The sequence below is a fragment of the Schistocerca piceifrons genome, chromosome 9, assembly GCF_021461385.2.
Source record: "Schistocerca piceifrons isolate TAMUIC-IGC-003096 chromosome 9, iqSchPice1.1, whole genome shotgun sequence".
Lineage (NCBI taxonomy): Eukaryota > Metazoa > Arthropoda > Insecta > Orthoptera > Acrididae > Schistocerca > Schistocerca piceifrons.
The window spans coordinates 174,440,432-174,464,920 of NC_060146.1; the positions used below are offsets into that span (position 1 = coordinate 174,440,432).

The following is a 24,489-nucleotide window of genomic DNA, read 5'->3' on the forward strand; positions in this document are numbered from 1 at the left end:
TCTGAAGTGATTCCTCATGCTCCCTACTCACCTGACCTGGCTCCTAGTGACTTTTGGCTTTTTCCAACAATGAAAGACACTCTCCGTGGCCGCGCATTCACCAGCCGTGCTGCTATTGCCTCAGCGATTTTCCAGTGGTCAAAACAGACTCCTAAAGAAGCCTTCGCCGCTGCCATGGAATCATGGCGTCAGCTTTGTGAAAAATGTGTACGTCTGCAGGGCGATTACGTCGAGAAGTAACGCGAGTTTCATCGATTTCGGGTGAGTAGTTAATTAGAAAAAAAATCGGAGGCCTTAGAACTTGAATGCACCTCGTATTGTTGAGCGGTGTGGGATCCGCATCAGATAGGTTTGATGGAGGACATCAAAGAATTTCGAAGAAGGTAGCTCGTTTTGTATTATCGCGAAACAATGGCGAGGTTGCCACGGGTATGATATACGAATTACAGTGTCAGTCATTAAAACAAAGGCGTTTTACGGTGTAGCAGCAACTTTTCATGAAATTTCAGTCACCAGCATCTTCTTCAGAGTTTGAAAATATTTTGTTGATGCCCACTTGCACAGGGAGAAATGATCATCAAAATAAACAAGAGAAATCAGAACTCGCGCGGAAAGATGTAAGTCTTTGCTTTTCCCGCGCTCTTTTCGTGAGTGGAACGGTGTGGTAGCAGCTTAAAGGCGTTTCGATAAACCCTCTGACAGACACTTAACTCTGAATTGCAAAGTAATCATGTATACGTAGATTTAGATGTAGAAAATAAGATATGCGCCAACCAAAGACAGGGATTTATTGGCAGAACACTTAAAAGTGCAACAGTTCAACCGCCTCCTTACGCTTTTCCGCCCTCTTCTCCAGTACTGCTGAGCAGTGTAGGATCCATATAAGATAGAATTAACGGAAGACACCAAAAAAGTTCAAAAGAAGGACAACTCGTTTTGTACAATAGCGAAATAGCGGTGAAAGTGTCACAGGAATGATACGCGAAATGGGGTGGCTGTGATTTAAACAAAGGCGTTTTTCATTGCGATAGGACGTTCTCACGAAATTTCAATCATCAGCTTCCTCCTCTGAATGCGAAGATATTTTGCTGGCGCCCACATAAACAGGGAGAAATGATCTTCAGAATGAAATTGGATGAATCAGAGCTGGCACAGAAAACTTTAGCGATTTGCTTCTCCCTCTCCCTGTTTGTGAGTGGAACGGTAGACAAATAGCTTGAAGGTAATTCAATGAGTGCTCTGCCAGGCACTTCAGTGTGATCGCAGAGTAGTCATGCAAATGTAGATGTAGATGTAGATCTACTCTATATTTGACTCCATAGATGTCCCCACGATATGAGCGCGCCAGAGATAATACGTAGTTTACAGCTGAGACCACAGAACAGCTGAATATCTGCAGAAGGAGCTAAATATTGTTCAGTTATGTTTTCATAATTACCGCCGCTTTGACGTGCTGAATGGACGATGAAAATTTAGAACAACGCTCCTCGCAGTTGAAAACCGCCGTACACTGAGGTGGCTACTCCTGTTTTCTCATTGTTTGGCGGAAGGAAAAATTGATTTTCGTGGTTGAATTGTTTGTGTATCGACGGGTCATGTTGCTAGTGTGGCGACTGACCATATGGAGCGCTGTCGTCGCGCTCGTGAGCTGTGGCTACAACACGCCGGAGGAGATTCAGGAGGGGAAGGCGGCCTTGGAAGGAATGCGACGCGAACGGAAACGCGAGGAGTTCACCACAAACCGGATATTCGGAGGATTCCAGACACACGTGGGGCTGTATCCTTTCGCCGTGTACCTCATCACCAAAGACAAGCAGGGGTATGAAGACTGCTCCGGAAGTCTGGTGGCGCCTGGTTGGGTCCTGACGGCGCGGCACTGCAAGGGCTCAGGCGACTGGGACGGTGAGCTCGCCTGCATCTGCATGACTACTACATAATTCACACTTACATTCTTGGCAGAGGATTCATAAAACAAATTTAAAACACTCCCCGCCCCTGTCTCTCTCTCTCTACCGTTCCACTTGCGAATGTAAAGTGGCAAAATTGAATGGCAAATCTTTCTCTGGGAGCTCCAATTTCTCTCATTATTATTATTAGTACTCATATTTTTCTTTAATGGACTAGTTAATCATCATGTGCCAAATTCAGTTCCTTAATAATAATAGTAATAGTAACAGTAATAATATTTTCATCTTGAATGCGCCAATTAATGACCATGTGCCAAGTTTATTTCTTTATTTTTTCCCCTTTTCTTCCATTACTCTTTAGCCTTTTCACTACTGTTTTTCTTCTTGTGTTCTCAACATTCCAGTCCAGTTTTTTTTCTACTGTCTTCTCTTGGAATCCATGTGCATACAATACTTTTTCCCTAAACACATCTCTGTCAACTGTTTCTTCAGCTTTTAAACAATTTTTTCCCTTAATACCTTTCCCCTTCATGGAACCAAACATTTGTTGACTTCTTGTTCCAGAGATATCTGAAGCTCGTTTTGATTGATCTACTGTCTTTCATCCAGTATAAATACCCAAAAAGTACCAGTCTCCTTTTCCTTATTACTAATTATGATGCATTTTCTGTTTCGATAAATTTCATCATTACTACACAATTTCTAACCTTACACTGTTTCTCGTGGGCGTAACAGCTTCCTCATAATTCGCTCTTCTTGTATGTCTCATTTACCTAAATTATAGTTCCATGATAGACATACTCTTGTATACACAGACATTCTAGTTTCTCTACTGTGTTGTAAAGCATTATTTCTGTTTTTTTCTTTTTTTTAGATAGGCATTTCTTTTTGTAAAAGTGTTATGTTATAGCGTTTGCTCTTCCCATTTTATATATCCTTTCCTCTATACAGATTTCTCCAAATCGTTTTCTTAGATTATTTCACCAAGATATTTAAATGTTTTAACCCATACAATTTGTACAATATCTACTGTCAAACGTTTTTCTGTGGATTTTTAATGTGCGTAAGATATTTATTTCTCTCTACAATAATTCTAAAGCCAGTCCTACTGGCTATTTCTTCCAAGAGATTAAGTTGTGTTACAGCAGATCTCACATTTTCAGAAAGTACAGCGAAGTCATCTGCAAAAGTGAGACAGTTTATTCCAGTATTTTTGTTACTTTTCCCAATCTTATTCGTCAAATCTTATATTCATACATTTTCCATTACAAATTTACACCTTTTTTTTTTACTAGAACACTTTTAAGAAAATTGGGAATAGCCCATCATCTCCATTCATTTCGAAGGGCTGAGATATTTCTTTCATAAATTTCACATTACGTGCTGTGTCTGTAGGTATTTCACGAATTACACTTACCAATTTAGACTTTACAAAATATTCTCCAACTACTTTATGTGGGCTCATAGTTTTTACATCAACGAAATCAAAGACCTTTTTGAAATAAGCAAACATTACTACAACATCTGGTGTAAAATTCTCTTTAATTAATTACAGTAGTCCTAAGATGGAGAAATCAATAATAATTGAATGCTGCAATATCTTTTGTATTCAGTAATCAGTGGCAAAGGATTGATTTTAAATTAATCCTAGATTACTAAAGCTTCATAAAAACTTACAATTGAAGTCGTAATCAATTCGTGGTTCCCAACAATCTGTTATTGTCATTATAGGGCGTAAAACAGGACACTTTCTACTCTTTTGTGTGATGAACCATACGAGATCTTATAGTTGCAATTAACTAGTGCATAAACTGCAAATTATGACTTCTTCTAAGTAAAATGAGATTGCTGCTAAAGTAGAACCTTTCCTCCTCGCGGATCACACTCGCGCAGTGATACCTGAATGCGCGAGGTATTATAACGAGTGTACAGACCTCTGATCAGTCAGTCTGCATTAGTCTGTAGTCAAGTTTCAGTCTGCGCCTAATAAGATTATCATCTTCCTGTACATAGCCATGAAGATCAATGTACAGACACTTTGTCAAGTATCAGAGATATGTGAGAATAACATTAACGTACCAAGACCAAAGGAACTTCAGATTGTCAATTGTAAATAGCATCCAGAACCAAGTTAAGTTCAAATCAAATGGTTCAAATGGCTCTGAGCACTATGCGACTTAACTTCTGTGGTCATCTGTCACCTAGAACTTAGAACTACTTAAACCTAACTAACCTAAGGACATCACACACATCCATGCCCGAGGCAGGATTCGAACCTGCGACCGTAGCGGTCACGCGGTTCCAAACTGAAGCGCTTAGAACCGCACGGCCACACCGGTCGGCATGTTAAGTTATTTTTATGCTTGTTATTATTTTAATAAATGTTTGTAAAAATTAATCAAGTTCTGTTTAAAGTTGGTCACCGTCAGTCTGCTACTCTAAGCGTGCAAGTGGCATTTCTATCGTCTGACCTAACGGCAGAAGATAAACACGCCACGATAAGACCACGAGACATATTGCTGACACTCGCCTACTTCGTTAGAGCGACAAGTCAAATAATCTGATGGTGTGTGTACCGAAGGTCTTACAGTACGCACACCACATAAATAATTCTAATTGTTGCCATACATGGTACTGACAAACCATAAAATGTGATTCTTTATGTTAAAGAACAGTTTTACAGAACAAAAAGTCAAAAGACCCGTTTGACAATTCCAAAGACAATACCACAGCTAAAGATCGTATGTAAGTGCGTTGTATCTTGGTCCAGAATGTTTGGTTCGTAAGAACACGAGCTCCTTGTAAACAATAGCCAGTAGCTATCTGAAGATTGCCTAATAAGCCGAAAACTAGTTCATACAAATAAAAATCAGTAGAACAAAAAACCGCCTAAGTGTTATTCAACCCTCAAAGAAGAAAAAAGTCCGGAGATGAAATTATGAATTCAAGTTCAATCACTCTCCTAAAGGGGAGAATCGTTATAATAATAATAATACGCATAACTTGTCTGAAAAAAGAAAGAATTTTTTATGGATGCTGGCCGAAGTGGCCGTGCGGTTCTAGGCGCTGCAGTCTGGAACGGTGAGACCGCTACGGTCGCAGGTTCGAATCCTGCCTCCAGCATGGATGTGTGTGATGTCCTTAGGTTAGTTAGGTTTAACTAGTTCTAAGTTCTAGGGCACTAATGACGAAACAACGTGTAAGCTTCCGTTACTCTTCATATCGCATTTTTGTGCAAGTGGAAGTTTTCGTGCTTTTTATTTTTTTGGACAAATGTACAAGATTCCTAACACATTTATTAGGTAATGAATGAACTTGCAGGCTGAAAATCAGACGTTCTTATGTTGCACACACACACAACAACAACTTACGCTTATTATATACTTATTTGTTCGCTAGAGGTCACGCTTATTTGATTTGAGCACTTTCTCAGCCAATAGATCTGGTCTGAGAGGCCCTAATTCCTTTGTGGCTACCTCTTCCTAGCAATTTTCTTTTCTGTTAACACTTAAAACAGATTCAACAGAGTTCATGTTGACACTAAACAACCAACTCCAAACACAAACTGCACTTTACGAAAATAATTAAATTCATGTACTTCTGTCTACGAAAATGATCACTTGACTGGAACCGAAATGAAGCGTTGAGAACTATAGGGGCCAAAAGCACGCCATCGTGTAACTGAACATCAAAGAAACCAGTGAGAGTGCTTTTCATGAATGTTAATTTATATAACATGGGCCTACAGCACAGAAAAACCTGACCCACCGTAAGATCAACAGATATAAGAAGCATAAATAAATGCCACAGTCTGACAACTGACGATGAGGCAATTTATGGTTTCCGGCGCCTCACATTGATTACTTTATCATAAAATCCAAAACTTAGTTTAGTATATTTCATTCCTAATCACACATAAAACGTTTTTCTGTCAGTATAACTATAACATGTATTGATGCCAGATCTAATTTTACTATATAGTGAGTGCATTGGCGTAACTGCGGAGTGTGCTACCGCCTAGCAGGATATATGCGAAGTGAACAGGGATAAAATTTGTGGTGTCACCACCAGACACCACACTTGCTGGGTGGTAGCCTTTAAATCGGCCGGGGTCCGTTAGTATACGTCGGACCCGCGTGTCGCCACTATCAGTGATTGCAGACCGAGCGCCGCCACACGGCAGGTCTAGAGAGACTTCATAGCACTCGCCCCAGTTGTACAGCCGACTTTGCTAGCGATGGTTCACTGACAAAATACGCTCTCATTTGCCGAGACAATAGTTAGCATAGCCTTCAGCTCCATCATTTGCTACGACCTAGCAAGGCGCCAGTACCAGTTACTATTGATACTGTGAATCATGTAACGTCAATAGCGACGTTCACCATTAATGGATTAAAGTTAAGTATTCCACCAGCTACGTCCGTTTTTCTAAATTCTAATTTCCTTGTCTTGTTCCAGACCTCACGCCAGCCTGCGTAAGCTAAAACGCGTGCCTATCGGCTTCCTCTTGTAACCTGGTGTTGGCTCTCCTGCCAACCCACAACAAAATTCATCCTTTACACCTCCTGCAAACTTGATCCCCCTCACCCGCTTGTCTTTCCTATCCTTTCTCACCCCCATCCACTGCTGCACCTGTACTCCCACATCCCACCCACGCTCCATCTCTCCACTCTCCATACCCTTGCCCAAGGTGGCTCCCGCCAACTCCCCCTCCCTGATGATGCCTTCATCCCCTCCATCTACCCTTCCTACCAACTGTGATCCTCCCCTTCCTCGCCGGCCGCAGTGGCCGTGCGGTTCTGGCACTGCAGTCTGGAACCACGGGACTGCTACGGTCGCAGGTTCGAATCCTGCCTCGGGCATGGGTGTGTGTGATGTCCTTAGGTTAGTTAGGTTTAAGTAGTTCTAAGTTCTAGGGGACTTATGACCTAAGATATTGAGTCCCATACTGCTCAGAGCCTCCCCTTCCTCCACCTGTGTTGTTCCTCCAGGGCACCCTCTCTCCCTTCTCTCTTTCCTCCCTCCCTTCCTCCCTCCCTCCTCTCCTCCTGGGCTTCCACAACCCCCCTACCCTCTCCCCTCCCCCTCCTTTCACCACTCCCACAGGCATCAACACCCTCCCCCTCTCGTTCCGAACCGCACCTCTTTCCTTTGACAGGTCCCTGGCTTTGTGTGTGAACAGTGCATCTTTGTGCGCCAGAGACCGTTGCCAGTGCTCGTGTGTGTCTTCGCGTCAGTGCTTCAGTGTCTCTACATTTGTGCTCCTCCGTTCACGTGTGTAAACTCGTTCTTCCCCGTTGTGTTTAGTGGTGAACGTTTTTTTATTAAACAGTGCGCCCGTCAACAGCTTCGTTTATTTTACTATGCCTGTCTCCCGTTTTTGTCCACCATGTTTGTTTGTTTTTCAGCCTTTCTGTTTCCTGTATGTGTTCACTGTGGGCGAAGAGCAGCATACATAGACTGCTGGCGGCCTGCCTTTATTGTAAAGGTATAAAAATAACAATACAGAAAAAAAGGACAAAATTCTCTTGCAGTGTGCTGCCACCTGGTGACATTCACCCAAACTTGTAGTTGAGTGGTAAGGGCTAGCTGTGCACATCGTGAACTGTGCACATTGTTTATTAAATCTTATTCATTTGGCCTGTAAAGCAATCACATCACACCAGTTGTAAAAGTTCCTTAAACTGTGCACAACTGAAGGTGCGCTCATGACGCTGTTGTCAAGTTTCACGGAACCTAGAGGAGTAGCAACGTGGCATAGCGTGGTGGATTTAGTGCCGTGCATTTCAGATTACTGCATCTACTTTACATTTAACAGCATTCAAACAAAAATAACTTATATCTCCGAAAGGTGTTCTTGTGCTCTTACACAACAGCCGCCGCTGCATGTAGGTTATTAGGTTGAAAACGATGAGGTCTTTTGTTTCACTCTAGCAACTGGAATATTAACCTTCTTAGGTTATTCCCAGAAAATTCACAAAATCGTTGTTCCATCTCAGAAATATAATTAAGGGTTTCTTGCTCTTGTTCTTTATTTCACCCTCCTTAACCTTCTCAGGATTTTTTCACCAACTACCACACCTTTATTTTTTCCTTTAATCACCATTTTCTGTTTGTTACGTGGAACATTATGTTGCTTTCCTGCTGTGAAAATAGGTCAGCATATTATTCTTATCCCCCTCAATTGCATTACAAACTTCTGAACATATTTTAAAGGCATCTTGACGCCATAGCATCCAAAACAATAACTAGCTGCTGCAGGTGACCATTTTGAATAGGATTTTTATACTACGCAAAATGAAATAAAGATAGTTTTGAAGTACAATTACACTACTGGCCATTAAAATTGCTACACCACGAAGATGACGTGCTACAGACACGAAATTTAAGCGATGTGATATGCAAATGATTAGCTTTTCAGAGCATTCACACAAGGTTGGCGCCGGTGGCGACACCTACAACGTGCTGACATGAAGAAAGTTTCCAACCGATTTCTCATACACAAGCAGCAGTTGACTGGCGTTGCCTGGTGAAACGTTATTGTGATGCCTCGTGTAAGGAGGAGAAATGCGTACCATCACGTTTCCGACTTTGATAAAGGTCGGATTGTAGCCTATCGCGATTGCGGTTTATCGTATCGCGACATTGCCGCTCGCGTTGGTCGAGGTCCAATGACTATTAGCAGAATATAGAATCGGTGGGTTCAGGAGGGTAATACGGAACGCCGTGCTGGATTCCAACGGCCTCGAATCACTAGCAGTCGAGATGACAGGCATCTTATCCGCATGGCTGTAACGGATCGTTCAGCCACGTCTCGATCCCTGAGTCAACAGATGGAGACGTTTACAAGACAACAACCATCTGCACGAACAGTTCGACGACGTTTGCAGCAGCATGGACTATCAGCTCGGAGACCGTGGCTGCATTACCCTTGACGTTGCACCACAGACAGGAGCGCCTGCGATGGTGTACTCAACGACGAACCTGGGTGCACGAATGGCAAAACGTGATTTTTTCGGATGAATCCAGGTTCTATTTACAGCATCACGATGGTCGCATCCGTGTTTGGTGACATCGCGGTGAACGCACGTTGGAAGCGTGTATTTGTCATCGCCATACTGGCGTATCAACCGCCGTGATGGTATGGGGTGCCATTGATCTACATCTTGGTCACCTCTTGTTCGCATTGACGGCACTTTAAACAGTGGGCATTACATTTCAGATGTGTTACGACCCGTGGCTCTACCCTTCATTTGATCCCTGCAAAATCCTACATTTCAGCAGGATAATGCACGACCGCATGTTGCAGGTCCTTTGTGGGTCTTTCTGGAGAAAGAAAATGTTCGACTTCTCCCCTGGCCAGCACATTCTCCAGATCTCTCACCAACTGAAAACGTCTGGTCAATGGTGGCTAAACAACTGGCTTGTCACAATACGCCAGTCACTACTCTTGAAGAACTGTGGTATTGTGTTGATGCTGCATTGGCAGCTGTACCTGTACGCGCCATCCAAGCTGTGTTTGACTCACTGCCCAGGCGCATCAACGCCGCTATTATGGCCAGAGGTGGTTGTTCTGGGTAGTGATTTCTCAGGATCTATGCACCCAAATTGCGTGAAAATTTGTCCAATCAATACCCGTTACCATCTGCATTTCTTCTTGGTGCAGCAATTTTAATGGCCAGTAGTGTAATTCACACATTCAAATTCGTTACAAAGGTATAGAATAATGGTGATAGCTTAGTGGTGGTGGTGGTGGTTAGTGTTTAACGTCCCATCGACAACGAGGTCATTAGAGATGGAGCACAAGCTTGGGTTAGGGAAGGATTGGGAAGGAAATCGGACGTGCTCTTTCAAAGGAACCATCCCGGCATTTGCCTGAAACGATTTAGGGAAATCATGGAAAACTTAAATCAGATTGGCTGGAGACGGGATTGAACCATCGTCCTCCCGAATGCGAGTCCAGTGTGCTAACCACTGCGCCACCTCGCTTGGCCATAGCTTAGTATGTGAGGCATTCAATAAGTAACGCAAAACATTTTTTTCTCAGCCAGTTTCTGGTGAACACATGCGGAATTTCCTTTAGGACGTTATGGAATATTCCTGCTTCAGCGCCTGTGGAATTTCGTGAAATTCCTGCGGTGCTATATGTAGCCTTCTAAGTGGCGTCTGTAACAGAGGTGCTTTCGAAGGAGAGAGCTGACACTCAGTTTCTTTCTTCGGAAATCCAGAGCCTCACTGATATTTACAGGTGCTTGCAGAATGTCTACAGAGACATAGCAGTGAGTGTGTCATCGAAGGAGGCATCTATCATCATCGCAAGAATGTCGCACAAATCTGATTTCCCACGTGCTGGCTGGCTGCAGGCAGCTGTGACTTCTACAATGCTGGAACGTGAGGACACTCTCACTCGACCACCTCACTGCGCAACTGGACATCTCTGTTGGTAGTGCTGACACACTCTTCCACCGTTTGATATACTAACGGTTTATCTCCACTGGGTTCTTCACAGTTGATATCCGTTTGACCTATGGCAGCGCCATCTAGCGGACGAACCATAGCGCCATCTGGTTTCCCCCTTCAAGCTAGACAAGTTTCGGCCTTCTTTGCAGGTTTTTTCGTTTGATGCTTATTTCGCGAGACATTTGGCCCGGTCACGATCAATGGACCACCATATATATACAAATGACTTGATGGAGATGGTGGACAGCAATCTGCTGTTGTTTGTTGATGATGCTGTGGTGTAGGGTAAGGTGTGAAGTTGAGTGACTGCAGGAGGATACAAGACGACTTAGACAAAATTTCCAGTTGGTGTGAGGAATGGCAGCTAGTCCTAAGAGTGTAAAAATGTAAGTTAATGCGGATGTCTAGGAAGATCAAACCTGTAATGTTCTGATACAGCGTTGATAGTGTCCTACATGACACAATCAAGTCGTTTAAATATCTGGGCGTAACGTTGCAGAGCGATATGAAATGGAACGAGCATGCGAGTACTGTGGCAAGGAACGTGAGTGGTCGACTGCAGTTTATTGGGAGAATTTTAGGAAAGAGTGGTTCACCTGTATAGGATACGACTGCATATAGGGCGTTGGTGCGACGTATACTCGAGTACTGCACGAGTTTTTGGGATCCGTACCAGGTCCAACAGAAGGAAGACATCCAAGCAGTTCAAAGGCGGACTGCTAGATTTGTTGCCGGTAGGTTCGACAGACATGTAAGCGTTACGGAGTTGCTTCGGGAACTCTAATGGGAATCCCTGGAGGGAAAGCAACGTTATTTTCGAGAAACACTGTTGAGAAAACTTAGAGCACCGGCATTCGAAGCTGACTGCAGAACGATTCTACTGCCGTCAGCATACATTGCATGTAAGGAGCACGATGATAAGATACGAGAAATTAGGACACATACGGAAGCATATAGGAAGTCGTTTTCCCCACGCTTTATGTGTGAATGGAACAGGAAAGGAAATGACTAGTAGCCGTACGGGGTACCATCCATGACGCACCGTACTTTCGCTTGCGGAGTATCTGTGTAGTTGTAGATGTAGATATTGGCGGGAGTAAAGTTGTGAAGAGCGCTCGACAGTCGCGCTTGTGTAGCTCAACCGGTAGAGCACTTGCCCATGAAAGGCAAAAATGCCGAGATTGGGTCTGCATGTGGTACATAGTTTTAATCTGCCAGGAATTTCATATCAGCACACACTGCGCTACAGAGCGAAAATTTACTTTCCGCGCAGGATCAGCCGAGCGGTCTAAGGCGGAGGTTCGAGTCCTCCCTCGGGCATGGGTGTGTGTGTTTCTCCTTAGGATAATTTAGGTTAAGTAGTGTGTAAGCTTAGGGGCTGATAACCTTAGCAGTTAAGTCCCGTAAGATTTCACAAGCAATTTGAAAATTTAGTTCTCTCAAGTTTTAAATAGAAGGAATTTGGTTGAGATGACCAGGCGCGATGCGCATTTTGTACGCCAAACGTAACACAGTCGCTTTTCAGCTGCTCACTGATGCACTACGGTGGGTAAAACCTATCGCTGTGGTATCCGAAGCGATAATGAAGGAATGACTGCTGTCTCAGACCCAACGGATTATCTAAAGTGGCAAAAATTTAAATTAATTTATTAAATGAGACAACATGATTACTGTTACCAATCACTGTTTATTTATCTCCACGACGCGTTTCAAAGGTTCAAACCTCCATCGTCAGGTGGATTTACATTTGTTAGTATGACATTTGTTTATATGTTGTGTTACGATTTTTTGGAGGAACTTGTGGCACTGTTTAAGGCAGAAAACAAAACACTATTTCAGAACATGGTTTTGGGTTTCTTTTGACAAAAAATTAAACGAATATCTAACGGTAAACGTAAGATAAGTAAAACAGAGTACCTCCGGTGGTCACAGGTTCCTTTCGCTGTCGTAACACATCACATGTATACTGTCCTATTGAAACTTCTTTATTTAAATGAGTGTGTCTGTACTTAAATTGCAGAATGACTGAGAAGATGAAACTTCTACGTTATTTGATTCTTAAACATCTGTGTGAAACTGAACGTACTGATCCTACTTTCTCTCTACTTTTTCTTATCATGTCAACACTGACCCACAATATTCTAACGCAACGCAATCTGACTGCTCAAAAAACATTGCAACCCGACTTCAAAAAATTGATTCAAAAGAATGGCCCTGACTAAAAAGAAATCTTAACAATAACCTATACATTTCATTAACCTCTTACCGCACAAAAATCTTCATTACGCGAACTACTACAATACAGCGAGCGTTAATACTGCCACCTAAATAAACGATTCTAACTACTAAAGCCACTAACTACTAATAGGCATGTGGTTAGCAAAGGAAAGATTTTGTTGCAAACCAAATAATATATTTTTTACCTTATTAATGTGACATCCAGTTCAAACACGAATATAAACCGTCGTTGACATCTAGTACAAAGGTATATAATCATGAATAATATTGTCCAAGTCGAACACGTGCAGATCGTTAACCTACCCCCTATCAATGCTAACTTCCCACATCTAACATCCATCACTGCTGGCTGTTCACCTCCAACTGCACAACAGTACTTCCATCACTGCTGGCGACTAACTTCCAACTGCCCAACACTACTGACGATTAACTTCCAACAACGAGTCCAACCAGCCACAGAATCTCTTACAAAGAAAGCGCAGTCAGAGATCCAATGCAAAGCGCTACACATCGCTGCCAGCACGGAAGCAGCCCACTTGCAATATTTTGTAAACAAATATGTCGTCTGGGAACTACTGGGTGCAAGGATCATATAGCAGAAGAGAAAACATTATCGCAAAGTACAAAGAATATGCATCGTAACAACATTATTACGGAACAATATTTTTAAGGATTTCTTTTTTATTTTTTTTAAAAAAAGTACAAGGAATATACATCGTAACAACATTATTACAGAATAATTTTTTTAAGGATTTTATTTAAAATTATTCTGTGATAATGTTATCAGGATGTGTATTCTTCGTACTTTGCGGTAATGTTTCCTCTTCTGCTATACGATCTTTGCACCCAATAGTTTCCAGACGCCATACTTCTTTACAAAATATGACAGTATACATGTGATGTGTTACTACAGCGAAAGGAAGCTGTGACCACTGGAGGTACTCTATTTTACTTATTTTATGTTTACCGTTAGATATTCGTTTAATTTTTTGTCAAAAGAAACCCAAAACCATGTTCTGAAATAGTGTTCTGTTTTCTCCACTAGACAGTGCCACAAGTTCCTCCAAAAGATCGTAACGCAACACACACATAAATGTCATACTAAAAAATGTAAATCCACCTGACGATGGAGGCGTAAACCTTTGAAACGCGTCGTGGAGATAAATAAACAACGACTGGTAACAATAAACTTGTTTCGTTTAATGTCAGTAACAGTCACGGTAAAGCCTAATCTAAAATGTTCGCATTTAAAGTGAAATTAATTTTCTTCTGCCATATGTTACACGTGCCAACGGCCTTGCCGCAATGGTAACACCGGTTCCCGTCAGATCACTGAAGTTAACCGTTGTCAGGCTGGGCTAGCACTTGGGTAGATGGCCATCCGGTCTGCCGAGCGCTGTTGGCCAGCGGGGTGCACTCAGCGCTTGTGAGGCAAACTTGATTGAGAAGTAGCGGCTCCGGTCTCGGAAACTGACTGTCGTGTCCTGACATAGGTGGGAGAGGGGAAAAAGGGGTTTCTGGTTAGTCTGTGCTTCAGAGCGGTACAGAGCAGAAGGCACACAGACAATTCAGAGTGAAGGAATGTGATTGTTTTCTTCTGTCTGAGCCAACATTGGTACAGGCATTTACTAGAAATGCAGGTGGTGAGACTCGGTAGGGAACTCGTTGTGGAGACTCTTGGACAAACAGGGGTTTGAAATAGTTCTTTATTCCAGACAGGACTAACTAATGCACTGGAGGCCAGTTCTGTGGTTAGAAAAAGTACGAATAACACTGTTACAACAGAAACCAGTGCAGAAGTCCCAGGAGTGGATGCCAACCACAGTAGCAAACACAAGCAGCATATTAAGGATACAAGTTAGTTGCAAAACAAAACATACTAAGTGTGACACTGTTCACGGAGTCACTCCAAGTGAGAGAGCAGACTTACGCGGAGCTGGACCGAGGCTGGATTCGACGGACGCGGGTTCGGCTCCCAGATCGTCTGACTGAGAACTCCGCCAAAATGCGGAATCTAGGGATTTTAAAGAGTCACGTGGAGGCACTGTTTTTCCCGCATAAAGCCACCCAGCCAATCCCGTAGGTCTCTTGCCGGTGCCTGCCAATCATGGCTTAGTTAGGTCCTCTCTACTGCTTCTAAGGCGGGGATGTTAATGCAGTTGCACTAAGTCCGTATTTGGTATCGACATTGTTCGGCTGAAAGCTAAACGTAACTGCTCTGCCAAATAAGGCTTGCAACATTATTGTTATACGTCATTTAGCCCCGCCCCTCGGGCTCCCCGGAGTAGGGACTGCTAGGTCAACAGTTTTTGGCGCTTTCGCTCTCTTTCTAAGCCTTGTGAGCCTACTGACATTGCTGTTCTCAGGGCTGGTATCAAGCTGGCTTTATACGCTAGTACGTGCCTGTTGGTTACAAAGTTCTACGGTGGCAACCTACCACAGCGTCTAGACGACATATGAAGTTACATGTCAATTCCTTGAAGAGTAACTAACGCCCTGGGACCGCGTCTGGGGGCGTCTGCATTTTCGCAAGGCTCTCCCCTTACTGTTTACTTCATGTAACAATATCTCTCTTAGTTTCGTCTGTCCTCAGCATCGTCTCTGCTTCCTCGCCTTGGAACGCCTGTCCTCCTTTCTCACAGCTTCAAGAGAACACTGAAGTAGCAAGCAATAATCTATATATTACATGACATAAGGCCGGGAGAGCGATGTGCTGACCACATGTCCCTCCAAATCCGCATCCAGTGACGCCTGTGGGCTGAGGATGACACGGCGGCCGGTCGGTACCTTCGGACCTTCATGGCCTCTTCGGGAGGGGGGTTATATGTTATACGCCAGAGCCCTTGCTACAGTGTTTAGTATGTAGTTTAGTACAGTTGTACAGGGTTATTACAAATGATGAAAGTGATTTCACAGCTCTACAATAACTTTATTATTTTAGATATTTTCACAATGCTTTGCACACATATACAAAAACTCAAAAAGTTTTTTTAGGCATTCACAAATGTTCGATACGTGCCCCTTTAGTGATTCGGCAGACATAAAGCCGATAATCAAGTTCCTCTCACACTCGGCGCAGCATGTCCCCATCAATGAGTTCGAAAGCATCGTTGATGCGAGCTCGCAGTTCTGGCACGTTTCTTGGTAGAGGAGGTTTAAACACTGAATCTTTCACATAACCCCACAGAAAGAAATCGCATGGGGTTAAGTCGGGAGAGCGTGGAGGCCATGACATGAATTGCTGATCATGATCTCCACCACGACCGATCCATCGGTTTTCCAATCTCCTGTTTAAGAAATGCCGAACATCATGATGGAAGTGCGGTGGAGTACCATCCTGTTGAAAGATGAAGTCGGCGCTGTCGGTCTCCAGTTGTGACACGAGCCAATTTTCCAACATGTCCAGATACACGTGTCCTGTAACGTTTTTTTTGCAGAAGAAAAAGGGACCGTAAACTTTAAACCGTGATATTGCACAAAACACGTTAACTTTTGGTGAATTGCGAATTTGCTGCACGAATGCGTGAGGATTCTCTACCGCCCAGATTCGCACATTGTGTCTGTTCACTTCACCATTAAGAAAAAATGTTGTTTCATCATTGAAAACAAGTTTCGCACTGAACGCATCCTCTTCCGTGAGCTGTTGCAACCGCGCCGAAAATTAAAAGCGTTTGACTTTGTCATCGGATGTCAGGGCTTGTAGCAATTGTAAACGGTAAGGCTTCTGTTTTAGCCTTTTCCGTAAGATTTTCGAAACCGTCGGCTGTGGTACGTTTAGCTCCCTGCTTGCTTTATTCTTCGACTTCCGCGGGCTACGCGTGAAACTTGCCCGCACGCGTTCAACCGTTTCTTCGCTCACTGCAGGCCGACCAGTTGATTTCCCCTTACAGAGGCATCCAGAAGCTTTAAACTGCGCATGCCATCGCCGAATGGAGTTAGCAGTTGGTGGACCTTTGTTGAACTTCGTCCTGAAGTGTCGCTGCACTGTTATGACTGACTGATGTGAGTGCATTTCAAGCACGACATACGCTTTCTCGGCTCCTGTCGCCATTTTGTCTCACTGCGCTCTCGAGCGCTCTGGCGGCAGAAACCTGAAGTGCGGCTTCAGCAGAACAAAACTTTATGAGTTTTTCTACGTATCTGTAGTGTGTCGTGACCATATGTCAATGAATGGAGCTACAGTGAATTTATGAAATCGCTTCAATCATTTGTAATAGCCCTGTAGATGGTCGCTTGTAGTATATCGCGACAATTCCGTGATGATTGTAAACCCTGTAGCCCAGATTCCAGGAGGGGGCATTGCCCGGGCCCCTGTGGCGGAGGTAGACCCTTGACTCATACTACCTGCCCGCAGCTATCGTTTTCGCTGGTGACGTGGACTTCTCGACCGACAGAGTCTTCACCAAGATCAACGTCCAGATCCGCGTCACGGCGACGGTCAGCTACTACAGGCCGCCCACCCCAGACAGACTGGACCACGACATCATGCTGCTGCACATGTACCGCGCCTTCGAAATGATCTCCGGCTTCGTCGGCATCATACCCGTCACGGAAATGAGACAGTGAGTATGTCAGACTGGTACGACACTTCATTCTCGAGTCCTTTTCGTTACGTCTAGCTCATTACCACCGTTTTTTACTTCTAACCCACCTATCTGCATTCTTCCAGCACTATCGAAGGTCGTAGAATACAACGGGTGTTAGGTGTATACATGTAGATATTTCTACCGATGACTGCGGCAGTGTGCTGAACAACATTACGAGGTTAATCCAAAAATTAAGGTCTCCTATTTTTTATAAGTACATTGACCTGTTTATTTCTACAATGGTTTACATCAGTTTACAGCTTGAACATTTAGCTATTCTTCGACATAATCACCTTTTTTGTAGACGCTGTGCCCATGTCATACCAGCTCGCCGCCCAGCTGCGAAGAAGAATGCCGCCACTGGCGTGATTGTTGCTTGGTCTCTGGTGGCCGGCCGTTGTGGCCAAGCGGTTCTAGGCGCTTCAGTCCGGAACCGCGCGACTGCTACGGTCGCAGGTTCGAATACCGCCTCGGGCATGGATGTATGTGATGTCCTTAGGTTAGTTTGGTTTAATTAGTACTAAGTTCTAGGGGACTGATGACCTCAGATCTTAAGTCCCATAGTGCTCAGAGCCATTTGAACCATTTGGTCTCAAGTGCAAAGTGGTATGCTCAGGTTTCGTCGCCCGTGACAACTCAGCCCAGAAAGTTGTTCTGTTCAGCTGCAAGGCGGTGAAGAAATACGCGGTAAGCATCAAGTCGTTGCCGCATGTGGTCCTCAGTTAGCAAGCATGCCACCCATTCCTTCCGGTAGTTCAATGTTCCCGTTAAAATTCTGTGAGCGGTGCTTCGAGAAACCTCAGGAAGCAACGTATAGAGACCATCCAGGGTGATCTGCCGATCTTCACGCATGCTTTGCTCAACCTTCAACACTGTCTCCTCAAAAACTTACGGTCTCCCGCTCCTTTGTTCGTCGTGAATTTCGGTCCGACCAGCTGCAAACTCTCTACACCACTTACGGACATTTTTGACAACCATGCACGACTCACCACACACTTCCGTCAATTTGCGATGGATTTCAGTCGGCGCAGTGCCATTTACGTTCAAAAACCGAATAACTGCGCACAATTCGCACTTGGCGCCAACATCCAACGGGAGCTCCATTCTCAACTGCTGCTAAGCCCACGTGAAGCCACTCTTCGTAACAGTGTGACCAACTGTCGTACTTATCAAAAATAGGAGACCTTATTTTGGGATTTCCCTCATACATTAGTATTTACTACATTTGCAGGCTAATGATTATAACTACTATAAGTGGCATGTTTTAAGTACCTCGAAGTACATAAGGACCACGTAAACCATTAATATTTATTTTCCACTGAGCATCACGTCAGATGTTGAAGTGTAGGCACATGAATGCAAAATGGTTAGTCTACACTGACAGGTGTAGTTCACTTTGTGCTGTTATTACTACCATGCAGAAAACATCAGGTAGTAACAGGTAGGCGCTTCAGTCCCGAACCGCGCTGCTGATACGGTCGCAGGTTCGAATCCTGCCTTGGGCATGGAGGTGTGTGATGTCCTTAGGCTAGTTAGGTTTAAATAGTTCTAAGTCTAGGGGACTGATGACCTCATATGTTAAATCCCATAGTGCGCAGAGCCATTTGAACCAAGTTGTTGTTGTTGTGGTCTTCAGTCCTGAGACTGGTTTGATGCAGCTCTCCATGCTACTCTATCCCGTGCAAGCTTCTTCATCTGCCAGTACCTACTGCAACCTACATCCTTCTGTATCTGTTTAGTGTATTCATCTCTTGGTCTCCCTCTACGATTTTTATCCTCCACGCTGCCCTCCAATACTAAATTGGTGATCCCTTGATGCCTCAGAACATGTCCTACCAACCGATCCCTTCCTCTTGTCAAGTTGTGCCACAAACTTCTCTTCTCCCCAATCCTATCCAATACCTCCTCATTAGTTATATGATCTACCCATCTAATCTTCAGCATTCATCTGTAGCTCCACATTTCGAAAGCTTCTATTCTCTTCTTGTGCAAACTAGTTATCGTCCATGTTTCACTTCCATACATGGCTACACTCCATACAAATACTTTCAGAAACGACTTCCTGACGCCGGCCGAATTGGCCGTGCAGTTAAAGGCGCTGCAGTCTGGAACCGCAAGACCGCTACGGTCGCAGGTTCGAATCCTGCCTCGGGCATGGATGTTTGTGATGTCCTTAGGTTAGTTAGGTTTAACTAGTTCTAAGTTCTAGGGGACTAATGACCTCAGCAGTTGAGTCCCATAGTGCTCAGAGCCATTTGAACCATTTGACTTCCTGATACTTAAATCCATACTCGATGTTAACAAATTTCTCTTCTTCAGAAACGATTTCCTTCCCATTGGCATAACAGGTAGTAATTTATGTGATTTGTTTGTGAGGAGACTTTCGGACACAGGCAAGAAAACAACAAACGGACTGAAGTGAGTAAATACTAAGGTACCAATGATCACAATATCCGTACCTATACCCCTAACCCCCTGTGTAGTCCATGACTAGCTAGGCAACTACTTGACAACGAACGTGCTAGTCCAGTGGTTCCCAATCTTTCTGAGGACACTACCTCTTGAGTGCAATCCGGTATTAGCTAGTACGCAACCCCCGTCCCCAGCTACCTTCTCCCACCTTCAACAATTTTAGCCCCTAACTTTCAAACGAAAATATTTCTTTCAAAACTTATTTTTAATATAACGAGATAAATCATATCTACACTCCTGGAAATTGAAATAAGAACACCGTGAATTCATTGTCCCAGGAAGGGGAAACTTTATTGACACATTCCTGGGGTCAGACACATCACATGATCACACTGACAGAACCACAGGCACATAGACACAGGCAACAGAGCATGCACAATGTCGGCACTAGTACAGTGTATACCCACCTTTCGCAGCAATGCAGGCTGCTAATCTCCCATGGAGACGATCGTAGAGATGCTGGATGTAGTCCTGTGGAACGGCTTGCCATGCCATTTCCACCTGGCGCCTCAGTTGGACCAGCGTTCGTGCTGGACGTGCAGACCGCGTGAGACGACGCTTCATCCAGTCCCAAACATGCTCAATGGGGGACAGATCCGGAGATCTTGCTGGCCAGGGTAGTTGACTTACACCTTCTAGAGCACGTTGGGTGGCACGGGATACATGCGGACGTGCATTGTCCTGTTGGAACAGCAAGTTCCCTTGCCGGTCTAGGAATGGTAGAACGATGGGTTCGATGGCGGTTTGGATGTACCGTGCACTATTCAGTGTCCCCTCGACGATCACCAGTGGTGTACGGCCAGTGTAGGAGATCGCTCCCCACACCATGATGCCGGGTGTTGTCCCTGTGTGCCTCGGTCGTATGCAGTCCTGATTGTGGCGCTCACCTGCACGGCGCCAAACATGCATATGACCATCATTGGCACCAAGGCAGAAGCGACTCTCATCGCTGAAGACGACACGTCTCCATTCGTCCCTCCATTCACGCCTGTCGCGACACCACTGGAGGCGGGCTGCACGATGTTGGGGCGTGAGCGGAAGACGGCCTAACGGTGTGCGGGACCGTAGCCCAGCTTCATGGAGACGGTTGCGAATGGTCCTCGCCGATACCCCAGGAGCAACAGTGTCCCTAATTTGCTGGGAAGTGGCGGTGCGGTCCCCTACGGCACTGCGTAGGATCCTACGGTCTTGGCGTGCATCCGTGCGTCGCTGCGGTCCGGTCCCAGGTCGACGGGCACGTGCACCTTCCGCCGACCACTGGCGACAACATCGATGTACTGTGGCGACCTCACGCCCCACGTGTTGAGCAATTCGGCGGTACGTCCACCCGGCCTCCCGCATGCCCACTATACGCCCTCGCTCGAAGTCCGTCAACTGCACATACGGTTCACGTCCACGCTGTCGCGGCATGCTACCAGTGTTAAAGACTGCGATGGAGCTCCGTATGCCACGGCAAACTGGCTGACACTGACGGCGGCGGTGCACAAATGCTGCGCAGCTAGCGCCATTCGACGGCCAACACCGCGGTTCCTGGTGTGTCCGCTGTGCCGTGCGTGTGATCATTGCTTGTACAGCCCTCTCGCAGTGTCCGGAGCAAGTATGGTGGGTCTGACACACCGGTGTCAATGTGTTCTTTTTTCCATTTCCAGGAGTGTAGTTTTAGTACATGTTCTATTAAACCATTAAATACTGAGTCAATAAAAGAATTAGTACTGTTTATTTCAAACACCTTTCTTATAGAATGACGGAGCAATTCATAGTGCACCGCAAGTGTTACCTACAACTCCTCCTCAGGAAAGGAAGCTAACTATGTACATTTAGGGTAGACACTTGGTACAGAACATGTTTCCTCTGCACCACACCTCAGCACTGTCCGCCACCGGTAGCTGAGTGGTCAGCGCGACAGAATGTCAATCCTAAGGACCCTGGTTCGTTTCTCGGCTGGGGCGTGAGATTTTCTCCGCTCAGGACTGGGTGTGGTGTTGTCCTAATCATCATCATTTCATCTCCATCGACGCGCAAGTCAGCGAAGTGACGTCATATCGAAAGACTTGCACCCGGCGAACGGTGTCCCCTATGGGAGGCCATAGTCACACGACATTTACATTTACCTCAGCACTTGCTTTACCCACAGCTTGCACCCACATTTAAAATAAAGCAAGTTGAAATGTTTTCAAACTACTTAGACCTACTATTTGTAAATCATTTGATTGCCGGATTCCTTACTTCTGAACTGGCAGAAATTGAAGAATTGAGGCTGCCAATGCTTTGTGTTTGACCACTGCCATTAATATTATTATTAATAATAAAGTAAAAAAATAATTAATATTATTTATTTATTATTATTTATCATATGGCTGTACATATACAATTCACAGTAATATTTACACAATGAAGTACAAAAGGAATATGCAACAGCTCTGGTCTCAACTGACCTTACAGAGTGTTGTGAAGACATTCCATCCATTCTAATGTTGCTGTGGGGGCTTTGATGATTTCATTCCAGTCTCCACTGAAACATCTCTTGGGACGTTTCTCTACAATTTGGTCAATGGTTTTCCCTGATCTTCACAGTCACACAATGAGGTGTCTGAGAGTCTCCATTCATACATGAAGCACTTAGTTCTTCCATGTCTACAACGGCCTCTGTTCATTTGACACCAGGTTCTTCTAGGCAGTTGCAAGCGTGATACATTTGGGGGTTCTTTGAGGCCCTGACGACATATGATTTTGTTATTTTTCCGTGTCTCCTTCCAAACATCTTCAGTCATCTTTAGTTGGTTCACACGAGCTGTCCAGAATGGAACTGAGATGTGGGCTAGGTGAAGTGAGTGCAAGTTCCTTGATAGGCAGCCTCGGGAAAAACTCTTAAGTTAGTAATCTCTTTCCCATTCACAGCTCACTGCTTGTTCTCTCAAATGCTGTGAAGCAGATAGCTGAGGTAGAGGAGTTGATCTCAAGGTGTTCGTTATGACTTTTATGTTATCATTCTGACGGAGATACAGCTTACTGGCATGAACACACTTGTGCCCTACTGGTGTGCAGTATTTAACCACAGAATATGAGTATACAAGAGTCTACGCCCTACACCAGTATAGTAGCTACTAAGTACACTATTTAAGTTTGGAAACACCAAGTGATTATGGCCAATGGAACGGATGATGATGATGAAGCCCCGTAGTCCCATACTCCTTGACAGAGCGTAGGGGACAATGCGGGAGAACCGCACCGCCGTAATAAACTGCATTTTATTCTTGATATATTTTTTTTTCAAGTCCATTCAGTATTTCGGCGATCCAACTGTTCACCATCTTCAGGAGAACGCTGCTTCTGCTGATGAGTCCAGTTGAGAACTGATGCCACTAGTGGCGCAGTGGTTAGCACACTGGATTCGCATTCGGGAGGACGACGGTTGAATCCCGCGTTCGGCCATGCTGATTTACGTTTTCCGTGATTTCCCTAAATCGCTTCAGGCAAATTCCGGGATGGCTCCTTTGAAAGGGCACGACCGACTTCCTTCCTCGTCCTTCCCTAATCCGATGAGACCGATGACCTCACTGTCTGGTCTCCACCCCATAAAACAACCCAACCCTAAGGACTCCACTGCCTTGGTGTGGTGGATGACAAATCTTAGAATGCAGATACCGATCTGTGTGCGTCGGCTTCCGGTGAACACTGTGCATTTTATTGTCTTCTAAATATTTATTAAGCTCATACAATACCAACGTAAATGCAACTATTAAATTTTAGATTGCGCAGAATAGCCACTCTTTCCTTTAATCATTATCGTGCATACTCTCGGTATACAATACGTCAATTTTTCCAGTGTTTAAATTGGAATTAGGACGTCTCATACGAGGGACGTTTGAAAAGTCCGTGCAAAAATAAAAACTACTTACGTATTTGGGGTAAACCTTTTTTATTTTTCGACATAGTCTCCTTTTAGACTTATACACTTCGTCCAACGCTGTTCTAATTTCTTGATCCCTTCCGAATTATAGGAATTGTCCAAGTCTGGAAAATAGCTATTAGTTGCTGCAATCACCTCCTCATATGAATAAAATCTTTGTCCCGCCAGCCATTTCTTCAAATTGGGGAACAAATAGTAGTCCGAGGGAGTGAAGTATGGAGAAAAGGGGGGTGTGAAACGAGTTGAAATCCTATTTCCATTAATTTTGCGACCAAAACTGCTGAGGTGTGTGCTGGTGCATTGTCGTGATGGAAAAGGTTTTTTTTGCAGTCCAGTCGCCATCGTTTTTCTTGCAGCTCGGTTTTCAAACGGTCCAATAACGATGAATAATAAGCACCTGTAATAGTTTTACCCTTTTCCAGATAGTCGTTGAGGATTGTCCCTTGCGAAACCCAAAAGACAGTCGCCACAACCTTTCCGGCCGAAGGAATGATCTTCGCCTTTTTTGATGCTGATTCTCCCTTGATAACCCATTTTTAGACTGTTGTTTGGTCTGGGGAGTATAGTAATGTTTCCATGTTTCATCCACAGTGATGAAACGACGCTTAAAGTCCTGCGAATTCTTCCTGAACAGCTGCAAACCAGCCTTGCAACATTTCACACGATTCCGTTTTTGGTCAAGTGTGAGCAATCGCGGAACCCATCTTGCGGATAGCTGACTTTATGCAAAATATTATGTACCCGTTCATTCGAAATGCCCACAGCACTAGCAATCTCACGCACCTTAATTCTTCTGTCATCCAACACCATTTTATGGATTTTATCAATGATTTCTGGAGTCGTAACCTCCACAGGGCGACCAGAACGTTCAGCATCACTTGTGGCCATATGGCCACTTCGAAAATTTTGAAACCAC

At 44.4% G+C, this 24,489-nt stretch overlaps 1 protein-coding gene across 1 annotated transcript in view; it reads left to right on the forward strand.

The window, feature by feature from the left end:
* Window positions 1-1,595: 1,595 nt before the first annotated feature.
* Window positions 1,596-24,489, forward strand: part of LOC124716823 (serine protease ami-like) — a 51,123-nt gene continuing 28,229 nt past the window's right edge. Inside the window, exons 1-2 of the mRNA XM_047243376.1 lie at window positions 1,596-1,902; window positions 16,960-17,167. Of these exons, the coding sequence (XP_047099332.1) occupies window positions 1,596-1,902; window positions 16,960-17,167 (515 nt within the window). The remainder of the gene's footprint in view (window positions 1,903-16,959; window positions 17,168-24,489) is intronic.